The sequence below is a fragment of the Dromiciops gliroides genome, chromosome 1 (genome assembly GCF_019393635.1).
Source record: "Dromiciops gliroides isolate mDroGli1 chromosome 1, mDroGli1.pri, whole genome shotgun sequence".
Taxonomy (NCBI): domain Eukaryota; kingdom Metazoa; phylum Chordata; class Mammalia; order Microbiotheria; family Microbiotheriidae; genus Dromiciops; species Dromiciops gliroides.
This window is the reverse complement of record NC_057861.1, coordinates 631900819-631920839: the sequence shown is the minus strand read 5'-3', so window position 1 is coordinate 631920839 and position 20021 is coordinate 631900819. Positions and strand designations below refer to the sequence as shown.

At 47.9% G+C, this 20021-nt stretch overlaps 1 protein-coding gene across 1 annotated transcript; it reads left to right on the top strand.

Moving 5' to 3' along the window:
- The first annotated feature begins 82 nt into the window (after window positions 1–82).
- Window positions 83–19615, top strand: NTHL1 (nth like DNA glycosylase 1). The gene is given in 9 exon segments (XM_043976169.1): window positions 83–291; window positions 1294–1535; window positions 2061–2231; window positions 9182–9232; window positions 9234–9342; window positions 18922–18983; window positions 18985–19028; window positions 19366–19439; window positions 19442–19615. Coding segments are annotated over 9 exon segments (936 nt in total). The 5' UTR covers window positions 83–179; the 3' UTR covers window positions 19513–19615.
- Window positions 19616–20021: the final 406 nt, after the last annotated feature.

Here is a 20021-nt window from a genome sequence, read left to right as displayed (position 1 = left end):
GAGGCGGGATGCGTCACGTGGCGGGGCCTTCCGGCCTTCACTTCCGGTCTTTGAGAATTTTCCACTGAAAGGAAACTAAGTGGGCAGAGACTCAGTGCTAGAAAGGCTGAGGAACTGGTTGTCACGTGACGCGGCCGCAGCGCCTTCCGGGAGTTGTAGTCCACGGTGGGTAGTCAACTATGAGCACCGCAACTGGACCGAGGATGGTGACCCGCGGCATGAGCCGGTGTTCGGGCCAGCTGTTCACAGAGGGGAAACTTCCACCGCCCCTAAGCAAAGAGGCAGTTGCAGGTAGCACCCCTGTGTCCTACCTCCACCTATCTTTCGCCCTTAAACTTAGAAACACAGGATCTGAGTTCGAATCCTGACTGATTTCTACTACCTTTGTAACCTTAGGTTTCAGTTTCCTTCCCTGTAAAATGAAGGAGTTGGGCGAGTTGACCCCCCAGGATCCTGTCCACTCCTTTATCTCTAGTGCCTGACCCAGAGTAGACGATTAATAAATGTTTGTGGGACTGATGGATCCTGTGAGAGGGACTTGAACCCATGTTGGGATCCTGATTTGGGCGGGGGTGGGGAGGCTTCTCAACATGGGTTCAAGTCCCGCTCATAGGATCCATCAGCCGCCCCCCCCCAAAAAAAAAAAACAACACCACACACTTATTAAGGAGGATTCTGAGAAGGGGGACTGTGAGGGGAGAAAGAGGGGCAGAACAGAGACCCTCAGACTTTGAGGCAGAAGAGCAGGAGGAACCCTGAAATAGGACTGGAGTGGGTGGGTTTCTGAAGTAATAGGACATTTATGTTTGTTTATTCAAATAAAAAAACAACAACCAACCCTTCCTATATTACCTAGAATAAGACATGCCGATCACACCAAAGTTGAAACAGACAGAAGAGTCAATTACCATTTTAAGGTAGGCAGAAACTGAGAAGTCTCCTCCAGGCTGCTTAGAATGGGTTGAGGCACAGTAGGAGACTCAGAAAAGACTCGCTGAGTGGTTTGGGAAGAGAAAGCAAGGGAAGGGGGCTTTTCTACCCTGTGGTAGGGAGGATACAACCCAAAGGCTCATCCCATGTGATCTCATTAGCTTCATTTCCCACCCATTCTAGCCATTTCTGACCTTTGAGAACCAGGCTGCCCCCCTACTTCAAAAGAAAAGATATGAAGGGCTGGAGGGAGAGAAAATTTGAAACTGAATTTTAAAAAAATTTTAAATAATAATACTGGGATGTTTTTTTTTAAGAGGAAAGAACAAGTATATCTAGAACTAGAGAATGGATTCTTTGCAGGGAAAGGAGAAAGACCAAAACCCAAGAGAAGACAACGGAAGGTGAAACTTGAGATGGTTTATGAGTCTTTGGACAAAGATGGAGAAGTGGACAGTGATGGTATCACTCCCAAGAAACCTAAATGGGAACCCCCAAACTGGAGACTTCAGCTAGAGAACATCCGAGAAATGAGGAAGTCCAAAGATGCACCTGTTGATCACATGGGAGCTGAGCAGTGTTATGACCAAAATGCTCCTCCAGAGGTAAAGAAGCCAGGCGAGTCCATATACTCCAGCTTATCAGTTCTCAGTGTTCTCTACACCTGTTTGGTCTTTTGGGGTGGGAGGTTCCTTTCTGGCAACTATGATAATCCTAGCTTCAAAAGCAGATTCTCCCTCTATTAAATAAGGATTTTATTTTGTCAAACTCTCCTTAAGGGGGACACCTAGAATCAATCTGACTCTACCAGAAATAGGCCATTCTGTTGAACCAATGAGATGCTCTCAGTGCCTGGTATCATTAAAGGTTAGCAAAATAAATACCTCCTCCTTTTAGATTCCTGTAGGATAACTACTGTTGGTACCTGGGAGGAAACTATCATTTAAGCCTCAGACATTGCAGAGCATGATTGCCACTCAGTTCTGGTTCCAACGAATGCTACCAACTAACTGGGTGCTATGCTAGTTTATAGGGTCTACTTCGGGGGCTCCAGCTCATTTCATTGTTCAAGGTGTCACCTCCTTCCTGCTCTGTATGACTTCCTCCTTCTCCTGGTTTCTGCCCAACAGGTGATGAGATACCAAGTGCTACTGTCACTGATGCTGTCCAGCCAGACCAAAGACCAGGTCACTGCAGCTGCTATGCAGCGGCTTAGGGAGAGAGGCCTGACTCTAGACAGCATTTTGCAAATGGACGACAATACCCTGGGTCAACTCATCTACCCAGTTGGCTTTTGGAGGGTGAGTCCAGGAGTTTTTCCCCAGAAATCCCCAGGGCTGAGAGGACCAAGGTGTGACATCAAGTTTAGCCAGCTTTGGAAAGGGCACTTTCTCTTCCTTCATTACCATCCCCAGAAGGGCTGGTGCCTTTCTATTCCTAGCAATTTACTATTCCTACGTCTACTAACACTACCTACCACTACCACTACTGATAACAACAACAACAATAATAACAATAATAATAGCATCAACAGCTAACGTTTATATAGCATTTACTAAGTGCCAGGCACTATGCTAAGCACTTTACAATGATTATTTCATTTGATCCTCACAACAACCCTGGGAAGTTGGTGCTATTATTATCCCCATTTTACAGATGAGAAAACTGAAGCAAACAGAGGTTAAGTGATTTGCCCAGGGTCACACAGCTAGCAAGTATTTGAAGCTGGATTTGACCTCAGGTCTCCCTGACTCCAGGCCCATCGAGCTATCCACTATACCACCTAGCTCCTTAACTAGGAGCTTATTATGTTTTCTACAAAGATGCCATCTATTCTCCCCCGGCCCTCTGGATGTTTACACACTGATTCGAAGAAATAAGTATGTAAAGCATCCTTCTGATAAATGAAAAGTAATGGATAAATTCTCAATGCAGAACTAACACACTAAATTATTGACATCAAGTGTATGTCGGGGACTGGTACAACTTGGCATGAAAGGAAAGGGGTCCTTCAATCAGTAATTGATTACTGAGCTCTACTGGGAGCTCAGTAGTCCCTGACAACAGGGAATTCAAACTATTGGGAGAAAAGGGACCCACACCAAAAGAAAATGAACAATACGAGACAGCAGTAGGCAATAACTGAATGTCAGAGGTCAGAGAAGGGACAAGTTGTTCGTCTCCCAGGAGGGCAGGTAAGGGAAGCTTCATGAAAAAGCAATCATGGGGGTAGGTGTGGTTTAGGGTGGGGAAGGATGTCTGATTTGATCTGGGTCTTAAAAATTGGCAAAGATGGAGGTGGCAGCTTCCAACTTCATCATTTAACTGAAACTGCTCTTGCCAAAATTATAATTTATTTCTTAATCATCCTGTTAAGATGTGGCTGAGGTCAAAGTGGATTATGAAGGACAAACCAAAAAGATGCTAGAATTAATGGAAAACTCATTCCACTTCCTTCTTGACTTCTCTGTAGCATTTGACACGGTTAACCAACTTCTGCTCCTGGATGCTCTCTCCTTCCTGGGTTTTCTCCTCCTACATGGCCAACACACCTCATTTTCCTTTGCTGGATCCTCATCAATGTCAGTCCTACTGACAGTGGGTGGCCCCCAAGGCTTTGTTCGGGATCATCTCTTTGCTCTCTCACTTGATCTTTTCAGCTCCCATGGGTTCAATTATCTCTATGTAGATGATTCTCAGATATATAGATCTATTCCTGTTCTAGCCACACATATACACCTCTCTCTTGAGTTCCAGATATGCATCATCAACTGCCTACTGGACATTTTGAAGTGGATGGTATGTAGAGGCCTGACCACATTCCTCCTCTCCCCCACCCCAACTACTTAACAGATTATCCTGGCTACTTCTTTTTTTTTTTTTTTTTTTAGGCAATGGGGGTTAAGTGACTTGCCCACGGTCACACAGCTAGTAAGTGTCAAGTGTCCGAGGCCGGATTTGAACTCAGGTACTCCTGAGTCCAGGGCCGGTGCTTTAATCACTGCGCCATCTAGCTGCCCCCTGGCTACTTCTTAGCTTCAGAATCAAGTAGAAAATCCTGTCTGGCATTTATACAATCTGGCCCTTTCTTGCCTTTCCAGTTTCCTTACACTTCATTCCCTTCCACACGCTTGATGGAATAGCCATGCCGGCCTGTTTACTGTTCCTCCCACTTGACATTCCATCATGCATCTCCATGCGTTCGTACTCGCCGTGCCTGGAACGCTCTCCCTCTTCACCTGTGCTTCATAGGATCCCTGGCCTCCTTTGAGATTCAGCTTAAATGCCACCTTCTATAGTCCTCCTAGCTGCTCTAGGACCTTCCCCTCTATGGTTACCTTCTAGCTACTTTGTATATATCTTGTGTGTTCCTGTTTTTTACTCCCCCTCCCCCATCAGAATGTAAGCTCCTTGAGGACAGGGTTTGTTTTTGTCTTTCTTTGTATCCCCAGAACTTAGCACAGTACTTGGCATGTGGGAAGCACTTAATAAATGCTTACCAGTTGATTTATTGAAAAGAGTGAGCAAAAGCATCGAGGTAGAAAAAAAGGTAAATTGGTTTCAACTTGTGGAAAGTTTCAAATGTTAAGTCAAGAAGTTTATTTTTATCTTCTAGACAATGGGCATTGTTGGGTTTTGTTTTGTTTTTTTGGTGAGGCAATTGGGGTTAAGTGACTTGCCCAGGGTCACACAACTAATAAGTATTAAGTGTCTGAGGCCGAATTTGAACTCAGGTACTCCTGACTCCAGGGCTGGTGCTCTATCCACTGTGCCATCTAGCTGTCCCCCATTGTTGGTTTTAAGCAGGGGAGTGACATGGTCAGAACTTTGTGTTAGGATGATAAGTAGCATTTACAAGATGGATTGGGGCAGACAGGTAAATAGACAGGAGGTGAGGAGACCCAGTGAGAAGCTGTTGTGATAGTTGAGGCAAGAAGTAATGACTTGGGTAGGAATAGAAAGGAAGAGATGGACCTTGGTAGAAGACACTTCTCAATGGAAGAATTGACAAGACTTGATGTCTGCTCAAATGAATGAATCAATGAATGAATCAATGGATGAGAAGGACTTCTAGCCAAGATGGCTGCCTGAAAAGAGACAGTCAGCTCAGCTCCCCAAAACCTACTCCAGAAAAAACAAACCTAAAAAACCCACATTAGACCAAATAATAATCAATAAATCCAATGAAAAACTACAGTGACTTCATCTACCATAGAACTGCACAAATAGGCAGCTAGAAGACCATAGGCAATAAATAAGAAAAGGGTTGGGGAGCATCAGAAAAATCAGCTCCTGCAATCTAGCAAATCAGGCGGCCACTTCCCAGTATCACCAGAGACATGTATGGCCTGCCAAGCTCTCTGTCCAGAGGGCTTCCCATAGAGCCTCAGGCTGGTCAGAAACCCACAGCAGGAACCTTTTCGAAGAGACAGAGAGGCAGTGACAAATGTAGGTACAATAGCATGTAGACCAAGACACCAAAGGCCCAGGCCCTTAGTTCTCTGTCCTGAGATACCATAGAAGGCCTTTCAGATCCATTGATTACAGAGGAGGAAATTGAGGCAAACAGGGTTAAATGACCTGCCCAGGGTCACACAGCTAGTAAGTGTCTGAGGCCATATTTGAACTCAGATCCTGGGGCAGCTAGTGGTGGATAAAGCACAGGCCCTGGATTCAGGAAGACCTGAGTTCAAATATGACCTCAGACACTTGACACTTACTAGCTATGTGACCCTGGGCAAGTCACTTAACCCTCATTGCCCCATGCAAAAAAAAAGAGAGAGAGAGAGAGTGAACTCAGGTCCTCTTGACTCCAGGCCCAGTACTCTATCCACTTCACCACCTACTTGCCCCCCTGGAAGGAAAGTATAACAACTACAAGTCATCACTCAAAGGAAAAATGGACTTTGCCCAAAGCATTTATTTATTTGTTTGCTTGTGTGTGTGTGCTCACATGCACACATAAGTGCACATGCACATATATATACATGTATGCATATGTACATATTCCTAGAATAAATGAAAAGTGAAATGAATGCTCTGGAGGAAAGAATTAGGAGAATAAATAGCTTTGAACAAAAAGGAAGGAGGGAAAGAAAGAAGCATTTATTAAGTGCTAATTATGTGCCAAGGGTTATTGATAAAAATAGAAAAATAAGAGTCATCCATAGGAGGCAACACCATATATAGGAGAGTTCAACAGCAGGATCATTGAAAGGGTCTGTAGATCCTGAGGGTGCAGCTGTAAGATCCAGGGGCCCTTGGGTTGTATTGGCAGTTCAGGTGGCCTGAAGGGTATGGGAGGAAAAGAGAAAAGTCAAAGATGAGTCAAAGGTTTCAAGCCTGGGTAACTGGGAGAATGAAGGTACCTCTTGCATAAATAAGCAAGTCAGGAGAAGGGATGTGTCTTTTCAGGAGAAAATGATGAATTTCATTTTAGGCATGTTGAGTGCGAAGTGCCATGGAGATATTCAGGCAGAGCTGTCCTGTGGGCAGTTAGAAAAGTGAGGCCAAAGGTCAGGGGAGTGGCTGCTGCTGGATGCAGAGGTCTGGAAATCTATTACTTCTCAGTTGTCTTTTCCATTCTTCTTGCCTTCCCTACCCCCACTCCGGCTTTCTTCACCATCCCTGTCTCTGGGCCCTTCCCTTCCTGCCTTTCACTGATCTGTAGGACATGTTGGCCCTCCCCGATTTCCCCTGTTTACTCTATGGAATTTGTCACGCGCCTCATCCAAGTGAAGCAAGTATATGGTATTCTCAGCAGCTCTCACCACCCCCCCTCTCCCCAGTCCCAAATCACTGGTGCCATCTCTGGCTGTCCACCCCTTGTGCCTAGGAGCCTTGCTCTTGGAAATGCAGAAGCTAAATATACCCAATTCTGCTTTTCTGCCTGTTCCTGAAGGAGGTACCCTGCAGGGTGGAGTCATTTCCTGGCAGCACCAAGCGTGGGCTCTATTTTGTCAGATGTGTTTTTAAATAGTCCTCTGTGTTCTGTGCCTTGGAGGGTAGATTTCTCACCCAGGTCTCTCAGCTACGTGTCTGCAGATCAGGACTGCAGTAAACAGGCGGCTTAGAAGCTGGTCTGCAAAGGAACACAGCCTGCTTTGGCACAGAGAAAATGCTACTTGCTTTCTTTATGTCCTCAGTGTCCCCAAACTCAGGATGCTTCGGAATGAAGGAATCCCTGAAAGTCTCACAGTCTCCCCTTTATAGTTTTTCCCAGGATCTTCACTGAGGGGCAGAAGGGAGGCCTGTTTTGAAGCATCAGGCCCATGAGTGGCCTCTTGGGTTTATAGCCTTTCAAAGGCCAGACTTTGCATGGGATGTGAGACATCAATCAGGCCAACCCTTCCCCCAGGTCTCCTTCCCGTTACTTTCCAGAGGAGTTCATGTTCCAACTTGTTAGGACAAGATCATACTGTTCACAATGATGAGCTAAAGGTGTCACAGGCCCTTAGCCAGAAGCAGCTATTGTGTCCCGCTTGGGGAAGACCCTGTCCCTGGCTTCCATGTACTACCCGTGCCCTGTTCAACTTGACCCTGGCTTCTCTCTGGCTTTGCGCTCTAAACATCCTGAGCTGAAATGCATGCCTGGTCAAACAACCAAACAAACGTCCTGTTCCCCACTCACCCTCAAGGTCCCTGGCTCTGTTAGCTTTCAGTACACGTGGCTCCCTTTCCCATGACAAATGCCAGGAGAGAGACATAAACACCAGCAATTTCTTAGTGGCCAGATTGGTGCCTCACAAACCTGCTGCCACGAATCTGGCCATGAATATAGAAACTCCCTTGCAGCTAGGGATGTCGGCTGACTGACGGGTATGTTTCTAAGCAAGGAATTCCCCGTAAGGGAAAAGGTGAAGGCACTAGCCACACAAGATTCTTCCTTTGTCCTTACCCTGTCCCACCAATTCTGTGGCCTTTCTTGGGATTTTTGGAGAATCTAATGTGTAGGTTAATGGAAAGAAGCCAGGAAAGAAGCCTGAGTTCCAGTGCTAGCTGCCTCTTAGCCTTAAAAGCCCTGTGACCCTCTCTGAGCCTTGGTTCCCTTGGCTGTAAAATGAAGGTACCATCTTTCTCATAGGACCACTTGGGAGGAAAGGTAACCCCCCTCCCCCCCAAAAAAAGCATAGAACAGTAAGCTTTTGTTATTCCTGATGACTTCTGATGGTTGTTCCTCCTCGGGTTTGTTTCTTCATAATCTTCCTTACACTGTACGTCCCTGGTATTCAGGCACCATGCATACCCAGATGTGCAGGAATCATGATCCTAGAAGGGGACCCAAGTAGTAGGAGAGCGTCTGGCAGCATCTTGCTCGAAGCCAGACCTCTGACCCATGAGGTACTTGCCTCATCCAGTTAACCAAAAAGGACTGGGCTTGTCTAAATAGCTTCCTAAGCCACCCTCCCTAAAGCTGGGTGCTACATGAATGAGATGGAATATCACTATCACATAAATAGAAAGACTACAAAATGCTCTAAAACACTAATCATTAAAGAAATGCAAATGAAAACAACTGGGGTGGTGGGGGCGGGGGGCAGTTAGGTGGTGTAGTGGATAAAGCACCAGCCCTGGATTCAGGAGGACCTGAGTTCAAATCTGGCCTCAGACACTTGACACTTACTAGCTGTGTGACCCTGGGCGAGTCACTTAACCCTCATTGCCCCCCAACAAACAACTATTGGTGGCACCTCATCCCCATTAGATTGGCTAATAGAAAAGGGAAATGACAGCTGACGGGAGGGGATGCAGGAAAGTAACGACCCTAATGCCCTGTTGTTGGAGCTGTAGACTGATCCAACCATTCTAGAAAACGGTTGTTTGGACCTCTGTTCACAGGGCAATAAAACTATGTAAACCCTTTGACCCAGAAATACCACCACCAAGTCTTTTTTTTTTTTTTTTTTTTGGTGAGGCAGTTGGGGTTAAGTGACTTGCCCAGGGTCACACAGCTAGTAAGTGTTAAGTGTCTGAGGCAGAATTTGAACTTAGGTCCTCCTGAAACCAGGGCTGGTGCTCTTTCCACTGTGCCACCTAGCTGCCCCCCCCCCTTTTTTTTACCATTAAGTCTTTATCCCCAAGAGATCAAAGAAAAGGTTCTGCTGACCCATTCCAGGGTAGGAGGAATCGGTGATGCAGTCCCCCTTTGGCCTGCATTAAAGACCTGTATTCTTTCATTGTGATGGGTTGGTCTTGGGGGTACTTGTTGTTGTCAGAGAGCAGAGAGCTGATCTCAGCTTGGATGTTTCAGAGCAAAGTGCAGTACATAAAGCAGACAAGCAAGATCTTGAAGCAGCGATACGGGGGGCGACATCCCAGCTACTGTGGCAGAGCTGGTGACACTTCCTGGCGTTGGACCCAAGATGGCACACTTGGCCATGGCCATTGCCTGGGGCAAGGTGTCAGGCATTGGTAAGTGGGGCATTTTATTTGGTGGTGGGTTACTATGGGACCTCCTCTTGTGAGGTACAGATGAGACAGAAGTCGTGTCTCCTGTTGTCCAGGAAAGAAAATCAATATTTTTTTTGGGGGGGCCGGGCAATTGGGGTTAAGTGACTTGCCCAGGGTCACACAGGTAGTAAGTGTTAAGTGTCTGAGGCCGAATTTGAACTCAGGTCCTCCTGAATCCAGGGCCAGTGCTCTATCCACTGCACCACCTAGCTGCCCCGAAAATCAATATTGAGAGAAGGAAAGGGACTTACTCGGTATAGCTAGCATTTATATTTAATAGCTAGCATTTATATAGTACTTTGAGGTTTGCAAAGTGCCTTAAGATCCTCAAAACAACCCTAGGAAGTAGGTGCTATTATTATCCCTATTTTTTCAATGAGGAAACTGAAGTAAGTGTTGGTTAGGTGGCTTGCCCAGGGTTACACAAATCTAGCTGGTGTCTAAGCTTAGATTTGAATTTTGTCTGATTCCAAGCCTAGCAGTTTCTCCATTGAGCCACTGGATTGCAGCAGAAATCCCATCCCACAGTTTCCTGTCCCAGAGTTTCATACTTCACTGTTACTTGTCCCCTTGTCCCTTGCAAGTCTTATTTAAGGCACTGGTATAGCAAGCACTAGATTTGAAATCAAGACCCAGCTCAGCTATTAACAGTGATTGTGTGCCTTGAACAAGTCACTTCCTTCATCAGCCCTCCGTTTTTGCCTCTATAAATGAGGAGTTTGGACTCAATTATCTCCGCGGTCTCTTCCAGTTCTGAATCCAACAGTTCTGACTCTGGGTAACCCCCCCCCCCCAAGATATGAAAACAGACAAGGCACCGGGGAATTATTCATGCCAAAATGTCTACCTACAAATATTCATTTATGTGTGTTGCCCTCACTAATGTACTGGGTAAAGGTGGCAAAAGAAAAGCCTCTACTCTGCAGGAAATCATAGTCTAGTTGGGACTAACAGGAAAAGCCTCCCATTTTGAGAGATGATGTAACTAAAAGCCAGGGAAATTAGGGAAACTTGCCTAAGGTCATGCAGGTTAGTAAGTAACAGGGCTGGGATCCCAAGCCAGGACCTCAGACTCCAAATCCTGGGCTCCTTCTGCCATAATAGGCTCAGGTGAGGCCAGCATGGTGTCAGCAGGAAGGGTGAGCAATAGTTCATTGTTGCTTATGCTGCTGTGAATAGTACAGATGCTAAGGTTTGGAGGAACTTGGAGCGGGGAGGGACCAGTGCAGTCTGCAGTGATAAAAAGGGAAGGCTTCTAGGAACAGGGCGGGACTCTATCACAGCCCTGAAGGGCAGGAAACTGTGGATTGGTGGAGAGAGTTTAGGAACTATCTTTCGGTATGCTATGTGTCTTGGAAGTGAGAATGAGCATGCTTACATGCAGGATACGAGTGAGAAGGGCCTTCCTGGATGATATGTATGTTGGGGAACAAAGGAAGATGGAGAGGGTGTCCCTAAAGTCTTAGTGTGGTTCTAAGTTAGAGTAGCTTTGGGGATCCCCTGTAGTTGGAGAGGTAGGAGGGGACCAGATTGAGGGGGCTTTGAAAGCCTGGCCAAAGAGTTGAGGCTCCCAGTTGTAGACAGTGGGGAGAAATTGAAGGTTTCTGAGCAGTAGAGGGTAGCATGATCATATCAGGTGTCTGAGAAAATCACCCTGGCAGTAGGAAAGACTGGAGTGGGAGGGCCTATCTTCACTTGTGTCTCTGAGGACCTAGGGCTTTGGAAAAAACTGGATTAAGCTTCAAACCCTAGGGGGCAGCTAGGTGGTGCAGCGGATAAAGCACCAGCCCTGAATTCAGGAAGACCTGAGTTCAAATCTGACCTCAGACACTTGACACTTACTAGCTATGTGACCCTGAGCAAGTCACTTAACCCTCATTGCCCCCCCCCCCCAAAAAAATAATCACAGCAGGGACTCTTTTGATTTTGTTCTTAAATGAGTAACCTACAAAGCAGCCTCAAACACTGTTACAAATGTCCTGAAGACAGAACTCAAGCATTTGGTTATAGGACCATAGCAGGGTTCTGGGCAACGGCCTTGAGGAGGGTGAGAATGGGGTCTTGAAGTTGACCAGACTTCCTATCTCCTGGCCTGGAGCCAGCATTGGTGGCAGGATGCTGCTTGATCCCACAACGTGGGCCTTTCAGCAGGCACTTGAGGCTTGCTTCTGACACCATCCTCGGGTCCTCTCCACCAGGGGTCTGTCTCACTGAGAGTTGGCTGCTTGAAGAAGGATATGGAGTTAATAGGCTGATGGGAGCTTGGGTAATGAGGTTTTGAAAGGGCCATTTAGAGACAGGGAAATGCAGGAAATGAGTGTTTAAATGTCATTCTCCTAGTTTTGTTCGGGACTGGTGATTCAGTTGCCACAAGCTGGTACTGGCTGGCACTGGGAAGATTGGTGGGCTATGCCTTCCCAAGCCCCAGGTGACAGCTGTGAAGCTCCCAGACAAGATCAGATCATCTTCCCACTGGTTTCCTAGAGAAAAAGAAGTGAGACAATTGATCCCCAAGCTAGTGTGTGAATTCTCCAGACTGAGACCACATCATAGACCCTGGAGGAGATAGGAGTGAGAGATGGAATTCATGTAGAAAGTGGGAAACAGGCAAGTTGATCTAGATGCCTGCATCTCCCCTACCCTCCACCCCCGCAAACACATAGGTCCACACCAAACATGGACATTCTAGCCTCCTCTGAGCACACCTGCAGTGTGAGATCCACCTGGGCAGCATGGCTGGCTTCTTCCCACCTTGGAGGGAGAAGAGCTGGCTGTCACTTCCTGTCTTCCAGGGATCACCGGCCTGATCAGTTCCTTAGGCGATAGGAAGGGTCCTTTTGCCAGCACTTTAGGAAAGCAAGGACTGGAGGTGTGTTCCAACAGCAGCCTTGGTCCAGCAAGGACGGGAAAACCCTATTCACGTCATGGGGAGAGGGTTTCAGTTCCCCTGTTTGCCAAGGTCATTTGATAGAAGTATTTCCTGGTTATAGTGCCCATCACTCTCCAGAGAAATCTATTAGAACATGGGTCTCTTGAGACAGAGTTAATGGGGGTGGAGGGAAGGTGTTTACATTTTGTTTTGTTTTCTTGGAGACCTTGGAAGGAGACTTTATCTAAGGACTTTCATTGCCTGTATTTTTCCCCTTGTTTATATCTATATACTCAACTCTCAATCTGCCCCTTCCTGGCCTCTCTTCCACACCAAAGCCAGTTAAGCTATATACAACAACAATTCTTCCCTCCTGAGCTAACTGTCTAGCATCTACATAGCACTTTAAGGTTTGTAAGGCACTCTACAAATGTTATCTTGTTTTATCTTCCCTACAGATGGGAAAACTGAGGCAGGCAAAGGTTAAGGGACTTACCCAGGGTCACCCAGCTAGGAAGTGTGTAAGGCTGGATTTGAACTCAGTTCTTCCTAACTTCAGGCGCTGTGCTCTTTATCCAGGATGCGATCAGCTGCCTAGTTTGGTGTGGGGCATGGCCATGAAAGAGCAAAGGATTTGGAGCCAGAGGAGCTGGGTTCAAATTCCAATTCTGCCACCTAACTCCCAGTGTGACCTTGTGAAATCACTTCTCCCTGGGCGCCAGTTTTCTTTTCTGTAAAATAAGGGGGGGGGCAGCTAGGTGGCACAGTAGATAAAGCATCGACCTTGGATTCCAGAGGACCTGAGTTCAAATCTGGCCTCAGACACTTGACACTTACTAGCTGTGTGACCCTGGGCAAGTCACTTAACCCCAATTGCCTCACCAAAAAAAAATTAATTAATAAGGGGACTGGACTGAATGATCTCCAACGTGACTTCCAGCCCGAGATCTTGAGCACATCTACCAGTCTTAGCTGAGCCGCTGACCAGCAGGAGTGAAGGAATGTGAGCTGCATGGTGTACTGGCTTTGTGGGCAAAGGCTAGTCCAGCAGGGGGCGCCCAGTCACTGGCCTCCCTGGCACGAGCCTCACCTCCCCAGGCTCAGCCTCAGCCTTGGAATTGGGATATCCAGGGGTCTTCCCTTTGCCAGAGGGAGGACACCAGATTCCCTAAAAACAACCCTATAAAGAGGTGAGGAACAAAGGAAATCAGTCCAGCCGAAATTCCCAAATATGTGAAGTGCCAGAGACATAGCGATGGGCCAAAACCTGGTCCCTGCCGAAGGGACTTTAGGAAGGGGGACCTGGCCACTATATAAATAATTACATAACAAGGCAGACTATGGTGAATTCACAGCAGAGGCCCAAACAGCAGGGTTAGAGATGTGAAAGGGGAGCGAGCCCTTTCCGGAAGGCTTCCTGGAGGAAGTGGCCCCTGAGTGAGGCCTTGAAGGAAGGGGAGAATTCCAACAGACAGATTGGGGGTAAGGCAGGCAGCCCATTCCAAGGCACAGGTGTAGAATAAGGACAGATTGAGAGCTGGGCACAGAAAGCGTGGCATAGATAGGTCAGAGGCAGGAGAGCAGAATCCAAGAGGCTTTGGGGTTAAGTTAGAAGACCTGGGTTGGAATCCAGCTTCTGCCATTTATGTTCTACATGACCTTGGGTCATTACTTCTTTTTTCCAGGCCTCAGTTTATCTGTAAAATGAAAGTGTTGGACCAGGTGGGCTCTAAGGCCTTTTCTGACTTTAAACCCTGTCACCAGAAAGAGTCAGATTTCTGTAGAAACAAGGGAGCATGGTATGTGATAAGGCTCTGGGCAAAGTCCATTGGATCCAAATTGTGGCAGGCCTTGAACACCAGGATCAAGGTTTTCCATTTGGTTGGGTCAGCGGTGGGCCAGCAGTGTTTGAACAAGAGTTGGAACATAGTCAGAACTATGCATTAGGAAGATTACTTTGGCAGCTGGGTAAAGAATAAATGGAGAGAGGAGCAATGGGTGCAGTGAATTCAATGGACACCCAAGTAAAAATCCTGGCTCCAATGCTTGCTGCCTGTGTGACCTTGGGAAGCTCAGTCACTTAATCTCTCTGACCCTCAGTCTCTTTATCTCTAAAATGAAGGGGTTGGACAAAATGATCTGTAATGTCTTTTCCTGCTCTAAATCTGGGATCCCATGACTAGATCATTTTTCAGGTCCCTTCTCACACCAAGTCTGTGATCTGTTTTTTTTTTAAGTATTTTATTATTTCCAGTTACATCTAAAGATCGTTTTCAATATTTGTTTTCATATGATTTATAGTTCCAAATTTTTCTCCCACCCTCCCCCTTCCCAAGACAGAAAGCAATCTGATATAGGTTATATCTGTACACTGTGATCTAATTAAACCAGCAAAGGGGCCACCGTACTAGGCCAGGGGAGAGGGAAGAGACCTCACGTCCCTGCTCGAATATTTCTATGACCATGGGCAAATCACTTTGCTTCTCAACCCATTTCCTGATGTGAAATGGGCATAAGAATACTATGCTGCCTCTACAGGCTTCTGAGGGAAACACATCATAAATCGTAAAGCACCATGTAAATAAGGAGTTACTGGCATTAAAAATAACCATAAGGGACATTTATATGGCCTTGTTTGTTATATGTATTCTCTCATGGGAGCTTCGTAACAGCCCTGTGAGGTAGGTGGTATTTATTAGCCCCATTTTACAGTTGAAGAGACTGAGGCTTAGAGAGAAATTAAGTGACTTTTCTGGGATCACACAGCTAATCAATAGATGAGGGGGCAGTTAGGTGGTGCAGTGGATAAAGCACCAGCCCTGGATTCAGGAGGACCTGAGTTCAAATTTGGCCTCAGACATGTGACACTAGCTATGTGACCCTGGACAAGTCACTTAACCCTCATTGCCCCTCAAAGATAGATAGATACATAGATACATAGGTAGGTAGGTAGATACATAGATAGATACATAGGTAGGTACATAGGATGGATGGATGGATGGATGATAGGTAGATAGATAGATGATAGGTAGATAGATAGGTGATAGATAGATAGATAGATAAATGAGGCAGGATTCAAACTCAGGTCTTCCTGACTACAAGTGTGGCACCCTGTCTGCTCCACCGCCTGGCTGCCTCTATTATACTGTGACTTCTAACCTTGGAGGGGAGGAAGGGGTGCCACACACCTGAGGAAGCTATTCCAACCCTAATATGAAGAAACTGAGGGACGATGGGGCTTGACAGAGGTCCCCCAGTAACCCCGTGGCAGAGCCAGGGCTGGACGCCCCGCCCCCTGCCCTCCTGTGTACACCAGGCTCTGCCCCTTACGGAGGTGGCAGGATTCCTTTCTTACAGCTCTTGTGCTGGAAGGAATCTTCGAGCCTCTCCACATCCTCATTTCACAGCCTTAATGGCCTCTTTTGTTTTCAGACGAGGATCCCTAGTGCCGGAGAAGTTGTGATTTGTCTGAGTTCACAGAGGTAGTAAGCGTCATGGAGGGGATTCGAACCCTGTACCATACTGCCTCCACAGCAGGGTAGGGTAGGAAATGCCCCGGACTGTCATTGTAGCCTCCCCCTCAAAATTTTTATTGTATTGGATTGAAAGAAGCCTGCAAGGGGAGGGCCTGCACTTCCCCTGCCCTGCTGTTTGGATAGCAGATCTGGTCTTTAACCATTTAGCTACTTCCTACAATAGGCAGAGGCAGCTGAAGTTGAGGGAAGCGGGGTTTGGGGGGGGGGAACAGTTCTGGCTTTGGCAAGCTCTGCAGGCTGGCTTATCACAGAGAAGAAGGAATGTCCCGGATTTCAACACATCGCCCTGCCCAGGGTGCACTTCAGGTTGCAGTGCTGTCTGGAGCTAAGCAGCGTGCATGTGTTGGGGGGGGGGGATAGATGAGTTGAGGCCAGGGGGCTCCATGGGGCCTCTACTGTTGTCTGGAGTGAGAGGGAAAAGAACTGAGAGGGGATCTCTAGGCTGAATGAGCTTAGGCAGAGAGAGGGGAGGGAGGGAGGGTCTGGCCACTTGGTGTGAATGCGTCAGAGCCCCTGGATGGCATAGTCTGGTGACTCTTTCCCTCAGCTCCCCAGCAGTTTGTCCAGAATCCATCCCCACCGCTCAGGAGAGAGGTGTACCGGGGGGGGGGGGGGGCGGGGGGGGGGGGGGAGAGTGGGGGCGCTGCAGCAGCCAGGTGAGGAAGGAGTTAAAGTTTCTTCTTGGCCCAGGTAGAAACCAGCTGAGCCCTGCCCGGCTTTCCTGTGCTCTTCTTGCTCTAGCCACAATGCTTAGTGACAGCTCTGTGTTGGTGATCTCATTCCCTGCTGCAGGGATGGCTGCCGCTTCCCTGATCGGGATGGGTGGGTAGGCAGGCGCTAAGGGTTCTTGGAGGCCTGGAGATTGGCTACAAAGCTGAATCAGCTTCCCCCCACACACACACACACACACACCTCCCCATTCACTCAAGAGAGGCACAAAGTGATGAGTTGTTCTTCGGGCAAGGACACAGGACCAGACACCCTGAGCGTTGGTTTGGAATTCCTTGGATTTTAATACCCATCTGGGGAGTGTGGGGACTTTGGAGGCCTCAGTCCAGACTCAGAGCTGCTGCTGACACAGCCTTTTGCACCAGATGGACCCCAGAGCCATGCACGCACTGTTTGTTCGTGGAAAAAAAATTAAACTGCCCAGAGAAAGAGAGAGTGGGGGGGGGGGGAGGATGGGGTAAGAAAGCTGATTCCCAGAAGCCTGACAGCCCTGCACAGGAAGTGAAGAGGAGTTCTGTATCCGGAGAGGATCCCTGGGGTCACCTCCCCTGAACTGCTGGGCCTGGCTTGGCTTCCAGCTTACTGTGGACAGCTTTCTCAGCTGGTGAGGTAGTGAGTGTGAGGTTTTAGGGCAGAGACCTGGATGTGATTAACAGGATTCCCACAAGAATGGTTGGAAGTGAGAAAAAGTTATGGGAGCTGAGATCCTGAGTTTCCGTGGAAATGAGGAAGATTGAGGGAAGACAGCATCATTCCAAGGAAGATCATCATTTGCCACAGGGACACACAGGTTAGCTGTAAGAAAGGACTTCTCTGCTCATTGAGGCCATCATCCCATTCTCTGGAGCTTGGTGTGAACACATGTCAAGGACTGAGACGTTGGGGGTGGGGAGGGTTGGAGTGGCCCAGAGATAGATGCTGAGCCAGTCAGGGAAAGAGGGGGGAGGCTCGGAATCTGCTAGAGCACAATATCGCTTCAGCAGAGGCTCTGAACTGTGGGCTATGGTTTGCTCCCAGCTTTCTGGGGTGAATAATTCATATTGGTTTAGCAATTTAGCAACACTGAACATTGTAGGCAAAGTAAAGAGCTCTGGGCCGGATCCATTCAATTAAAAGTCCCTAAGCAGTGGCTATTGGGACTTCATTTCATTAGGCTACCCTGACGTCAACTCATCCTGGGTGGCTGCCCTTGAACTGCAGTGGAGAACTGATGGGACAGTAGGAGAAGCTACCCCTACTAAGCAGGCCAGGCCCATGCAGGGGTAGTATCCTGGCCTCATCTTTCTCCATGATCAGCCCTTCACCTCAGACATTCTCTATCTGTTGATAGAAAAAGACAAGCCATATTCCACCTGGAAAAAGGCTTGATTCAGATGCATTTTTATCCAGTGCCTCCCCAGCCCCACCAACCCTGATACCACCAAGTTCAGTTCCATAGGACCCTAGAGGCCTTAAGAGAAACCTCAGACATCTGAGCCAGACCCTGGTTAAACTCTTGAATGAAGCTGAGAATCAATATGGCCCCCATCGAAAAAATCCTGGGCCTGGGAGTCAGGAAGACTTTAGTTGTGCTCTCAGTGCTACCATTAAGAGAAACTCCATTCCCCTCCACACACACATACTCCTCGCTCCCTGCTCCTCTGCCGAAGTAGGTGGAGCAGTCATGGACCATTGTGTATCACATCAGATTTTTTCAATGCACTGATTGATTTTGCTGAACTTTTTTTTCCCCTTTTCTTCCTTTTTTGATCCTTGTTATAAGTGATGGCTCTCTGGGAAGAGTTGAAGGAAGGGATACAGGGAAATGTAGGTGATAGAAAAACCAAAGATAGCAATAAAAAAAATCTATTTTTTTTTTTTAAAGAAAAACACCTCACTGGGGAAGGGGCCAGCTAGGTGGCACAGTGGATACAGCACTAGCCCTAGATTCAGGAGGACCTGAGTTCAAATCTGGCCTCAGACACTTGACACTAGCTGGTGTGACCCTGAGCAAGTCACTTAACCTTCATTGCTCTATGCAAAAAAAGAGAGAGGAAAAAAGAAAAGAAAGAAAAACATCTCTGCCACTAACGCTGTGTAACTTTGAGCAAGTCATCCCAAGTTCCCTGGGCCTTCGTGTCCTCATCTCTAAAATGTGGGATAACAGTCCCTGCCCAGCCTCTCCCACAGGATGCCTGGAAAAATCAGGTAAGATAATGGATGGATAAGTGCTTTGTAAAGTGCCCTACAGAGAGACGGGCCATCAGCATTCTAGATGATAATGGACACTCCACGGTCTTCCCTTGTGGTTCAGTAGGTCTGGGTGAGGGGAAGCCGGCCCTGGAAATGTTCTGGGCCCAGGACAGAGGCAGACAGGGAAGCCTGTTTATGAACTTTACTAACCCCACTCTGCGTCTGCCCCCGCAGCAGTGGACACACACGTACACAGGATCACCAACAGATTGAAATGGACCAAGAAGGAGACCAGAGTACCCTGAGGAAACCAGAGCTGGCCTGGAGGACTGGCGGCCAAGGTTGTGGAGGCAGGAGCTGGCCTATATGACCCCTGGAGGAGCCAAATGGATTCTGATTGCCACAGCTGAGTGTTACAGTTTCCTGTAGCACTCAACCTTCAGACTTGGTTGATGGATGTGAGCAAGAGAGCTACTTGAAAGGCCTCGGTCCTTCCTACCCCCCATTGGGCCGAGTATGGCCAGCCTGAAGGAAGGTGCCAGGCTGGACCATCTGCTTCAGCCTAGGGAAAGGAGGCATGGGTGGGGGGCATCACTCCAGGGCAGGGCTCACTCTAATCTCATACCCGCCAAGCCACATTGCCCTCACGACAGAATCTGTTCCTCTTTTCCCCTCCAGGCAGCTGTGGAAGGAGATTAACTGGCTGCTGGTGGGCTTCGGCCAGCAGACCTGCCTGCCAGTGAACCCGGTGTGCAGACTGCCTTAAACAAAGGCTTGTGCCCAGCAGCCAGAGCCCTTGAAGAAGGCTGCTACAAAGACCCCTAAAGTTCGAGGGTCAGATGGACAGCCAGCTGGTGTTAGACCTCCCATTGAGTGCCTAAGACTTGTACCCAACATTGGGTTCTGTTTAATAAGTTTGATGTTCTTTGAGATTGGAAATATGGCGTTACTCCATTCCACGAGGGGGCCAGGAACTGGGGCAGAGCCAGGGACAGAGATCAGCTGGGAGCTGCTGACTGAGGGCAGAGAAAATCTGGCAGACCTTCAGCTGGAATGGAGGGGCCTGAGGCAACTTGGCTTTGGGGGCATCAGCGTCCCCGTTTCTTCTGTTGCCTCTATCCCTCAGTGAGGAGAGGTGAGTTAGTGACTTCTGGGAAGGGTCTGCATGTGATGATTTGTGTGGAAGAAGGGACACACAGAAAGGCAGAGCAAGTGAGGCATGTGGGCCAGCTAGCAAGTGAGGAAGTTGGGAAATAGGCTAAGGCTAGCTTTCTGGGAAGGCTGTTTGGACAGATCCCGTGGGAACCCCAGCAGCAGCGGTCTAAGGGGGCCCA